This window comes from Lepidochelys olivacea (assembly GCF_965140295.1).
Source record: "Lepidochelys olivacea isolate rLepOli2 genome assembly, chromosome: 2".
NCBI lineage: Eukaryota > Metazoa > Chordata > Testudines > Cheloniidae > Lepidochelys > Lepidochelys olivacea.
The window spans coordinates 61,922,632-61,935,251 of NC_140412.1; the positions used below are offsets into that span (position 1 = coordinate 61,922,632).

General features: G+C 40.2%; 1 protein-coding gene across 4 annotated transcripts in view; it reads right to left on the minus strand.

The window, feature by feature from the left end:
- Positions 1-12,620, minus strand: part of CSPP1 (centrosome and spindle pole associated protein 1) — a 178,537-nt gene that overhangs the window by 126,570 nt on the left and 39,347 nt on the right. For all 4 annotated transcript variants that reach the window (XM_084619083.1, XM_084619082.1, XM_084619080.1 and 1 more), the window contains exon 8: positions 10,695-11,140. In XM_084619083.1, the coding sequence (XP_084475209.1) occupies positions 10,695-11,140 (446 nt within the window). The remainder of the gene's footprint in view (positions 1-10,694; positions 11,141-12,620) is intronic.

A 12,620-nucleotide genomic window follows, 5' to 3' on the forward strand; every position in this document is an offset into this window, starting at 1 on the left:
TGAACAACCTGAAGACGCACTGTAAAGGATCTGTGGACCATCTTCTTCAGAAGAAAATAATATTGGATAACAGGGTACATTTCATAAAGGCAAAATCTAAGGAGATTTACACAAGATTTACTCAGTGCAAAAGTGAGTCATGGCCAAATAGTTAACATGTAATTTATATATGAATGAGGCTTGTGGCAAAATTATGGAATTATTCCTATTACTTAATTCCAGATTCAGGCTGCACAACATCTTTAAAAAGTACACGTTTGGAATAGCCATTAGACCAACCAAATCAAATGATCTCACATAACTAGAGCCAGAGCACTGATATCTCAAAATATGCATCCCATACTGTACAATATCTTCTACAGTAGAACCTCAGAGTTTCAAACATCTTGGGAATGGAGGCTGTTTGTAACTATGAACAAAACATTATGGTTGTTCTTTCAAAAGTTTACAACTGAACACTGACTTACTACAGCTTTGAAACTTCACTATGCAGAAGAAAAATGCTGCTTTCCCTCTTTTTTTTTTTTTTTTTAGTAGTTTACGCTATACAGGAGTCCTCAGACTTTCAACACAGTTCGTTCCCCAGAATTGTGTTGCAAGGCAAAACGTTGCAAGTCAAAACCACTTTTTCCCATAGAAATCAATGGTATGAAGGGAGGATTGGTTCCTGAACCAAGGCTTGATATGCTATTTTCACCACAATAACCCAGATTTTTGAACTAAATGAATTATAGATGACTAATGTTGCAAATCAATGTATTTACTGTACACTGTATTTTGTAAACAGCATTCAAACAAACATATAAACTCACATATGCTGCTCAGAATGCTGGCAACACAAGCTCAGAAAGCCAGGGAGTACAGCACACATGCTGAGCCTCAGCCAATAACTGTTCAAACTTTCTGACTGGCTGAGCCCGGGGCTGGTAGCCAATCAAAAACAAGCAGCAACCCTACCCGGCAACAAGATACCTTGCTGCCTCAAAGCCAATCAGAAGCAACCCCTTCCAGCTCCATACCGGAACACCACAACCAGGAAGTGATTTCTAGCGAACTTTATGCAAATCAAGCATCGTAAAGGCGAAACAGGCAGTCAATTGAAAAGTTTCGTAAGTGGCGTCCAACATAAGTCAGGAGTTGTAAATCCAACGGGCTTTGTTGCAAGGATAGGTTCCTGGGTTAGTGGAACAAAGCCTTGCAACAAAGCCCGTTGCCAACTGTGCCCACATATCTATTCAGGGGACACCATCGTAGGGCCTAATAACATCAGCCACACTATCAGAGGCTCGTTCACCTGCACATCCACCAATGTGATATATGCCATCATGTGCCAGCAATGCCCCTCTGCCATGTACATTGGTCAAACTGGACAGTCTCTACGTAAAAGAATAAATGGACACAAATCAGATGTCAAGAATTATAACATTCATAAACCAGTCGGAGAACACTTCAATCTCTCTGGTCATGCGATTACAGACATGAAAGTTGTGATATTACAACAAAAAAACTTCAAATCCAGATTCCAGCAAGAAACTGTTGAATTGGAATTCATTTGCAAATTTGATACTGTTGGAAACACTGGGGCATGGCCACTAGGTAACTCGAGGGGATGGAAGACCACGAGTGTCGATGAAGCCCCCTCGCACTAGGCCCCTGTGTCCTTGCCCCCCCCCTCCTGCCTGGAGGCACTCGCAGCAGCTCTGTGTGCTAGGCCCAAGTGTCCTTGCCCCCCCCCCCCGCCCGCCTGGAGGCACACACAGCAGTTATGCTGAGAATCTGCAACAGTATGTTGCAGAGTCAGACTGCCTGAAACTAAGCAAGGCCAAACAGGGGAGATATGGAAGAACAATGCTGAATAAAGCAGCTTTATGTATAGTTTAACAAATGATACAGAGAATCAGGGAACTAGCTGGGAACTGGATTGGCTGGCTATATGGATACTTGGAGCAGCTTGCTATTGGATAAGTATACTGGGGAAAAGGATGTATAAAAGCCTGTGTAACTTCCTGCTCTGTTGTGCAGGATTTGAGATTTTATTCTCCCTGTACCTTTTTGCAGCTGCAAATAAACTTTTCTGCTTCTCCACCCCGTTGTGATTATTGGGTGTAGCACACCGGGTAACGAACCACTCAAGCTGTTCAGCCTCTCGGCACTGGGTGCCGGCAACAATACAATTAACTTAGGCTTGAATAGAGACTGGGAGTGGCTAAGTCATCATGGAAGGTAACCTATTACCCCTTGTTTTTTCCTACACCCCCCGCTCCCCCCCCAGACGTTCTTGTTAAACCCTGGATTTGTGCTGGAAATGGCCCACCTTGATTATCATACACATTGTAAGGAGAGTGGTCACTTTAGATAAGCTATTAGCAGCAGGAGAGTGGGGTGGGAGGAGGTATTTTTTCATTCTTTGTATGTATATAAAAAGATCTTCTACACTTTCCACAGTATGCATCCGATGAAGTGAGCTGTAGCTCAAGAAAGCTTATGCTCAAATAAATTGATTAGTCTCTAAGGTGCCACAAGTACTCCTTTTCTTTTTGCGAATACAGACTAACATGGCTGTTACTCTGAAACCTGTCAGTATAGCAGTAGCGCCTCAATATTCACAATTTGGACAGACTGCCTGAAAATCATACCCTAAACCTCCGTGGACTACAAAAATGCATTTCCTAGCTTTGTGTTGGGTACATAGTATCAGACCTGCAGACAAGAAAGGGGAAGTATTCCCCCTATGAGCAGCTTGGATTCCTACTCTTATTCAAATGTTTAATCAAGTTTCTAGCTCAGTTTTCTTTCTGGAGTTCTGAACATTCAAGACAATACCCTCCTCAGAAACCCTGGCCTTCTTCCAATTTCCTGATCCTCCAGTCTTCCCAGTCTTTCCAATTTGTATTACAGTATGGGGTAAAGGGCATACCTTTTTTTGAGCTTTTCATTCTCCTTTCTGAAACTTATCCACCAAAAGTGTGACATTCTGGTTCTCCTGGTCTGTTCCACCGCTACTTACATTTGGTGAGCTTCTTCAGAAACAAAGAACCAATAGGACAGCACTCAAAGTATATCCAGTACTACAATTTGAAACTGGGAAATAAATCCCTTATACTATTCTAGTCAGTATTTTCCTAAAGACTCTTGACATTTCCTTGTCCCGTACATAGTCTTTCGATTTGTTAGAACTTATTTAAAATTAGAGACTGATAAGGAGTAACCATAGCTGTCTTCCACAGAAGTACTGCAGATATTATGCACTGTTACTGTCTGGAGTTTGAAAGAGCTACAGCTTCATACCTTTTAGTCATTTATTTCTAGTGAAGGAGCTTTTTCAATCTGCTTTCCGCCTCCCCGCAATTATTATTTTGCAATACTCTACTTCACAGCAAACTACCTACATAAGCATACGATATGACCCACACAAAAAGGGTATTTAGAACTACCACTAGCAAATTAATAATAGACAGTAAAATCTCAACATGCTATTACAATTGCCAAGATGAGATTCTAGACCTTGCTTTGTGTTTTTCCTGGAGACAGTTAAAACTTTTCCTGAGCAGGGAGATTAAGTAATGTCTTCCCCCACTGAAAGAACTGCAAAGGAACCTTTTCATCGTGAAATTATTCCAGGCATACCTTTGTTTAGAAGCACGATAAAAAAAAGGGAGATTTCTCTGTTTCTCTGGAAATTAAAAGAACAGACTCTCCCCAAGGCAGGAGCACATTTAAGAGACAGTTTCCAGGAAGTTTGCTTCTTAATTTTTTTGAAATTTGGTTGTGGGATGCTAGAAACTCTAAGTTTGTTTGTTTGTTTAATCACAAATTTGCCTTGCTTGCAGCAACTGGCTACATGGCCCAACCAATTCCTTTAAGTGAACGACTGAAGGATAACCAGAACAATCCAAACACTATCAAGACTTGAGATTACAACAAGTTCCTGCTAGTGGATTGATCTAAAGAAACAGAACTTATATTTTTTCCCAATTTTTGCCTCCCAACCAGCCTACTCAGAAGAGACTGAAAAAAAAATAATTTTGGTCAAGGGATCAAATGCACAGTCCAATTCCCAGCTAAAATTAAGGACATAATAACGGCCACACTGGGTCAGACCAAAGGTCCATCTAACCCAGTATCCCATCTTCCAACAGCGGCCCATGCCAGGTGCCCCAGAGGAAATTAACAGAACAGGTAATCATCAAATAATCCATCCCCTGTCACCCATTCCTAGCTTTTGGCAAACAGAGGCTAGGGACACTACCCGTCCTGGCTAATAGCCATTGAAGGACCTATCCTCCATGAATTTATCTAGTTCTTTTTTGAACCCTGTTATAGTCTTGGCCTTCACAACATCCTGTGGTAAGGAGTTCCACAGGTTGACTGTGCGTTGTGTGAAAAAATACTTCCTTCTGTTTGTTTTAAACCTGCTACCTATTAATTTCATTTGGTGACCCCTAGTTCTTGTGTATGAGAAGGATTAAATAACACTTCCTTATTTACTTTCTCCACACCAGTCATGATTTTATAGACCTCTATCATATGCCCCCTTAGTCATCTCTTTTCCAAGCTGAAAAGTCCCAGTTTTATTAATCTCTCCTCATACGGCAACTGTTCCATACCCCTAATCATTTCTGTTGCCATTTTCTGAACCTTTTCCAAGTCCAATATATATCATTTTTGAGATGGGGAGACCACATCTGCACACTGTATTCAAGATGTGGGCATACCATGGATTTATATAGAGGCAATATGATATTTTCTGTCTTATTATCTATCCCTTTCTTAATGATTCCCAACATTCTGTTTGCTTTTTTGACTGCCGCTGCACATTGAGTGGATGTTTTCAGAGAACTATCCACAATGACTCTAAGATCTCTTTTTTGAGTGGTAACAGCTAATTTAGACCCCATCATTTTATATGTATAGTTGGGATTATGTTTTCCAGTGTACATTACTTTGCATTTATCATCACTGAATTTCATCTGCCATTAGGGTGACCAGACAGCAAATGTGAAAAATTGGGACGGGGAGGGGGGTGGAGTGGGTAATAGGAGCCTATATAAGAAAAAAAGACCCGAAAATCGGGACTGTCCCTATAAAATCAGGACATCTGGTCACCGTATCTGCCATTTTGTTGACCAGTCACCCAGTTGGGAGAGATCCTTTTGTAGCTCTTCGCAGTCTTCTTGGGACTTAACTATCTTGAGTAGTTTTGTATCATCTGCAAATTTTGCCACCTCCCTGTTTACCCCTTTTTCCAAATCACCTATGAATATGTGAAATAGGACTGGGCCCATTACAGACCCCTGGGGGACACCACTTTACCTCTCTCTATTCTGAAAATTGATAATTTATTCCTACCCTTCATTTCCTATCTTTTAACCAGTTACCAATCCATGAGAGAACCTTCCCTCTTATCCTATGACTGCTTAGTTTGCTTAATAGTCTTTAGTGAGGGACCTTGCCAAAGGCTTTCTGAAAATCTAAATACTCTATATCCACTGGATCCCCCTTCTCCACATCCTTGTTGACCCCTCAAAGAATTCTAGTAGATTGGTGAGGCATAATTTCCCTTTACAAAAAAAAATGTTGACTGTTCCCCAACAAATTACGTTCATCTAAGTGTCCAAAATTTTGTTCTTTACTATAAAAGAAAAGGAGTACTTTTGGCACCTTAGAGACTATATTTTCTACTGAATGCATCCGATGAAGTGAGCTGCAGCTCACGAAAGCTTATGCTCAAATAAATTTGTTAGTTTCTAAGGTGCCACAAATACTCCTTTTCTTTTTGCGAATACAGGCTAACACAGCTGCTACTCTGAAACCGTTCTTTACTATAGTTTCAACCAATTTGCCAAGTACTGAAGTCATGCTTACCGGCCTGTAATTGCCCGGGTCTCCTCTGGAGCCCTTTTTAAAAATTAGCATCACATTTTCTATCCTCCAGTCATTTGGTACAGAAGCTCATTTGAATGATAGGTTACAGATAACAGTTAGTAGTCCTGCAATTTCGCATTTGAGTTCCTTCAGAATTCTTGGGTGAATACCATATGGTCCTGGTGACTTATTACTGTTTAATTTATTAATTTGTTCCAAAACCTCCTCTCATGACACCTCAATCTGGGACAATTCCTCAGATCTGTCACCTAAAAAGAATGGCTCAGGTTTGGGAATCGCTCTCGCATACTCAACCATGAAGACCGACGCAAAGAATTCCTTTAGTTTCTCTACAATGGCCTTATCGTCCTTGAGTGCTCCTTTATCATCTCGATTGTCCAGTAGCCCCAGTGGTTGCTTAGCACGCTTCCTGCTTCTGATGTACTTAAAAAAAGTTTTGCTATTACTTTTTGAGTCTTTGGCTAGCTGTTCTTCAAATTCTTTTTTGGCCTTCCTAATTATATTTTTACACTTCATTTGCCAGAGTTTATGCTCCTTTCTATTTTCCTCATTAGGATTTAACTTCCACTTTTTCAAGGATGCCTTTTTGCCTCTCACTGCGTCTTTTACTTTGTTGTTTAGCCACGGTGGCTCTTTTTTGGTTCTCTTACTATGTTTTTTAATTTGGGGTACACATTAAGTACATGGTGTCTTTAAAAGGTTTCCAAGCAGCTTGCAGGGATTTTACTTTTTGTGCTGTATCTTTTAATTTCTGTTTAACTAACCTCCTCTTTTTTGTGTAGTTCCCCTCTCTGAAATTAAATGCTATGGTGTTGGGCCACTGTGGTGTTTTCCCCACCACAGGGATGTCAAATTTAATTATATTATGGTCACTATTATCAAGCGGTCCAGCTATATTCACCTCTTGACCTGACCCTGTGCTCTACCTAGGCCTAAATCAAGAATTGCCTCTCCTCTTGTGGGTTCCAGAACCAGCTGCTCCAAGCAGCAGTCATTTAAGGTGTCAAGAAACTTTATTTCTACATCCCTTCCTGAGGGGATATGTACCCAATATGGGGATAGTTGAAATCCCCCATTATTATTGATTTTTTTATTTTAATAGCCTCTCTAATCTCCCTGAGAATTTCATAGTCACTATTACCATTCTGGTCAGGTGGTCTGTAATATATCCCTACTGGTATATTCTTATAATTCAAGCATGCAATTACTATCCATAGAGATTCTATGGTACTGTTTGGTTCATTTAAGATTTTTACTTCATTGGATACCATGCTTTCTTTCACATACAGTACCACTCCCCAACCAGCACGACCTGTTCTGTCCTTCCCATATATTTTGTACCCTGGTATTACTGTGTCCCATTGATTATCCCCATTCCACCAAGTTTCTGTGATGCCTATTATATCAATATCCTCATTTAATACGAGGCACTCTAGTTCACTCAACTTATCATTTAGACTTCTAGTATTAGTGTGTAAGCACTTTAAAAACTTGTCACTTTTTAGCTGCCTGCCATTACATGATGTAATTAAATGGGACTTTTTCTCATTTGACTGTTTCTCATCAGATCCTACCTGTATTTTATCATCTTTCATCCTCTTCTCTTTCTTAGGATATAGGGAATCTCCATTAATAGATCCTCCCCTAAGGGATGTCCGAACCACATGCGCCTCTGTACCTGTCAGCTTTCCTCCAGCCCTTAGTTTAAAATCTGCTTTACAACCTTTTTAATTTTAAGCACCAGCAATCTGGTTCCATTTTGGTTTAGATGGAGCCCATCCTTCCTGTATAGGCTCCCCCTTTCCCAAAAGTTTCTCCAGTTCCTAATAAAACTAAACCCTTCCTCCCTACACCGTTGCCTCATCCACGCATTGAGACCCTGCAGTTCTGCCTGTATAACTGGCCCTGCGTGTGGAACTGGAAGCATTTCAGAGAATGCTACCATGGAGGTCCTGGACTTCAATAATTTACCCGACAGCCTAAATTTGGACTACAGGACCTCTCTCCTATCCTTCCCTATGTCACTGATACATACAGGTGCCACGACCACTGGCTCCTCCCCAGCACTACACATTAGCCTATCTAGATGTCTCAAGAGATCCGCAACCTTCGCACCAGGCAGGCAAGTCACCAAGCGGTTCTCCCGGTCATCGCAAACCCAGCTATGTTTCTAATAATCAAAACGACCATTACTAATACCTGTCTCTTCCTAATAACTGGAGTTCCCTCCACAAGAAAGGTATCCTCAGTGCAAGAGGATACATCATCATCATCTGGAAGGAGGGTCCCAACTATGGGATCGTTTCCCTCTGCTCCAGTTGGATGTTCTCCTTCCCTGAGGCTTTCATCCTCCTGACAGAGGCTGTCAGACCATGGGTGGGACCATTCTACTGTGTCCTGGAAAGTCTCATCTATGTACCTCTCTGTCTCCCTTAACTCCTCCAGCTCAGACACCCTGGCCTCCAAAGCCCATACAGGGTCTCTGAGGGCCAGGAGCTACTTGCACCCAATGCACACTTACACCACCTGTCCATAATCAGGTAATCATACATGCCTCATTGGGTGCAATAAACTGGGTAGCCCTCACTCCATTGCTGGACTTCTGACTTCATTCTCTTTTTACTCCTGCAGCTGGTTCCTTCATTATTGTTAGGCTCATCAATGAGTAAAAACACCCCTGAATTTTCACAGAGTAAATCAGTGGAAATGGATTGTAACAAAAACTCTGAAAGCAAACTTCCACTGAGTAAGAACTACAGAATTTGGCACATTTGTACATTTTGAGACTTGATGAATTAGCAAGGCCTGTCATTAAAATAAGGATATTTTAGTACTTTAACTTCCCCAAACGTTCATAGCAAACAAATTAAGCTCAGAACAATAATATTATACATTCTTATTATATCATCTGAACTGGTAAAGGATTAGCTGCACTAGATACACAAGATGCACATAGTCTGTACTGGTCCTTACACACACTGGTACCTCAAAATAATAATATTTAGATAAGCATATTATAATCTAAATTGTAACATTATAAGTTGTGAATGCTTGTTTCCTGGGGTAATTTCTGTTATCTCTCTTTTGGAACTGTATAAAACATTACGTATATCCAATATATATTATGTAATTTTTAATATTTATGGTTTATTTTAAAATCGGTTTTCTAAAAATTAACTTTATACATTTTTTTAAATTAAAAATAAAACTGTTTTCACGTGTGGATCTTGTATAACATGCACATGAAAGCAAACCTTCAGAGGTAACATACTCTTGAAAAAAAGAGTTTATAATGATAATGCTAAGAGAAAATTAACTTTCCCCACATAGCTAGTCCACACAGCATTCTAGTATTCTAATTCAAAGCATACTGAGCTAAATTCATCTGTGGTATAACTTCACTGGCATCAAAAATGAATCTAGCCCATAGACGAGGCCACCACCACTATCCTGCCAGGTTACCAGTTAAGTTTGATCAAGAGAATCGCAAATCCCAACCCAAATCAAACATCTGTGCAGGAGACTGAGCTTTTTGGAGGGCTGGTCCGAGACAATAGAACAAACTCCCACAGGAACTAAGGATGAAACCGCACCACCTTACACTCCAAGTGCAAAGTGCACCTCTTCAACCTTACTGTTTCTAAACACACACATAGAAGTTTGTATATTTAAAAAAAACAAAATCCTACCAAAACAGAACACTACACTGGACACACAATTCCCCCCAGGTGAGAGGATGAGAGAAAGCATGAATCACACATGACAGTTGTTAGTCATTTTACTTAATGGGCTACTGGAAGGTGCTCAGACACTATTGTGATGATGCCAGTATAAGAACCTATAAAGAATAAAACAGAAAGCAAATTCAAGAACAACAAAGCACAGCTAAGTGAATATTATTCACGAATAAATTCAATTAGTACTTAACATTTTTATGCGCATATTAGTGATGGTTGCAATTATTGCTTAAATTAGTTATATGACTAAAATATAAGATTTCATTTAAATGCCCTCTTTCTCATTGAAGTATTTTAGTTCCTCATTAATTCTAAAGTTTAATCTGAAGAATTTTCATATCTATTTTTCACTGAAGAGTACATAATTCTTTTTAATTATGCAAATTTTGCCCCCAGAAGTGACACCTGAATACAATCATCACCTCATTAGATGTCAAGGGCATGCATTCAGTGTACCAATTATTAATTGTGGTATTTTATACTTATAAAGCACGCTTTATGCTGAAAGGTTTCAAAGCAATTTATAAACTACAAACACACAGCATGACTGACACGCATACTCCTGGGTCAGATCCTCAGCTGATATAAATTGTCATAGTACATTCTGGCCTATGACAATTTACACCAGTTTAGGAACTGTCCTCTAGTGCAGAAGCAGCAATCAGGCAGACAGTCACTACAGAACACACAACACAATAGTAGGGAAATGGAAATTTTTGGTCAAGTTTGCCTTAATCCTAGGGAAAAAAGCCATGGGATCTAACATCCATCCCCCCAAAAAATGGGGGTGGGGTGACCTCTGTTTTTCAGTCTCGCCTGAAAGATACACACACACACACACACCGCACAGAATTCAAAGCATTAGCCTCAGAAGGAGCCACAACAGAATCAAACCTCCTAGAGTTTGAACCTGTGATTTAAGGGAGTCTAAATATTTCAAATCTGATACTCAGTACCACTAAACCATAACCCCTTATGGCTTGAATAACTTATTGTTTTTAGTGCCACAACCCCATCACCAATAGCATTAAGGAAGTAAAGAAAAGAAGTGGAAAACTGAGATAAAAATACCTTTCAGCGTGGAACACCCTCAGAGGCTTTTTGTCATAGTCACTTTCATATCTAAATCTAGGGTCCATTTCCTCATTTATTTCAGGATCATAGTCTAATTTGTAATGTCTTCTATCAAAATGACGATCCTCATCAAATCTGTGATGTCTTCTAGGAGAAATATCAGGTTTGCTATCAAACCTGTGATGCTTTCTATTGGAAATGTCCAGTTCTTCATCAAGTTTTTTGTACAATATTCTATCTCTTAGTTCAGCCTCATCATCTAGTCTGCGATATGGATCCTCCTCCAGTCGTCTCCTATTTAGTAGCTCTTCATAAGCGTCCGTGGAAGTAAAAGCATCTTTCTTGGGAGGTTCTGAATCTGCATAAGAGGGCTGTATTTGTGAACGTAGTCCTGGTTGGACTCTAGTAATAGCAGTAGTTTTTTTACTTCTTTCTGTCTCATGCTGTTTAATAGAAAAAAAAATATTAAAAAGATACAACTACAAAGAAAATAATAACCTTCATTCATCATCTTAGTATAATTCACATTTTCCATCAGTGCTTCAGCAACAGTTTGATTCTGTATTTATGATAGTCTTCTAATTTTAAACTATCCCCAAATGAAGATTTAAAAAAATTCTCTTAAATGGGGACTTAAATGCTGGGGAAAATTTTCCTGAAAAAGCAATAATCTTTATTTTACCTGATCACTTATTTTCACTGTCAGTGGGATGGCCAGCAATCCTCAGTAACAGGCTTCCCATGAACTCAGTTTAGATAATGAAATGACCGTTAGATTTGAAGGCAGAGGGACTCCATCGTGCTTGTTAACCCTTATATCTGGTCACATGCACAGATGTCCTGATTGCACTGAGGTTCAGGCAGTCTGTGATACTCCTTCGTCTGACCAGAACATGTTTTTTGGGTTCAAAAACCATTTTTATTTTTTCCCTGCGAAAACTGTGACTAAGTAGGAGGATGGTATTAGAGAGCTAACCTGTGACTCATTTGCTCAATTCCTTGCTCCACCACTGACCTTGGGCAAGTCACTAAAGCTATGTTTATGCTACTGATTACTTTGATATAACCTACGATGTTCAGGGGTTTGAGGAGTTCAGCTCTGTTGCTGTAAATGATACAGTGTAGACATAGCCTTAGTTTCTCTGTACCTCAGTTCCCCATCCATGAAATGCAGATAATAGTACTTCTCTACCTTGGAGTGTTGTGATGATAAACACATTAAAGATTGTGAGCTACTAATGGGGTCCATATAAATACAACAGATAAATAAGAATAAATAAATCTCTCACAGAGTTTCAGTCACTTTGAGAAAAAAGAGCTAACCTGATCTCCAAGCTCTGCTGCGGTGCATGAGGCCTTCCCTTACCAGCAGCAAACAAAATGGTGGACAAGCCTCGAAAGTTAATACAAGACTGCCTGCAGCCGATCAAAGCTCCTAACCTACATGAGATGCTACCGAGGACAGAGCTGGCAAGGATTGCAGCAGCAATACTCAATTGGACCATATATCAGACAAACTCAGTCCTTGATCTCCCACAGCACAGTACAGTGGACCATTCTGTTGAAGCAGTACAAGATGCACTGTCAAAGCCTGTCCCCACCAGGAGAATCCAGAACTCCAGGAAGTGCCTGCCTATTGGGGCTGTCAAATCAGTGCAAATTTGCCTCTTCTCCAGTATTGGCTTTGGAGGGATTATGCAGGGCTCCATCCGTTCTGAAGCAGATGCCCTTAATTGGGGCAAAACAGCAGCAATTTATCAAGAACTACTCACAGCTTTCTCCACCTCCTTTTAACTTCTGGGGTGCAAGATGCCCCTTCAAAACTATTTCCCTGAAGCCTTTCTTCATGTCCCCATGTATGTGCTTACACTTCAGAGATCCAAGAAAATACACTTCCCAGAAGCAAAAGGGTAAGGAGGGGAC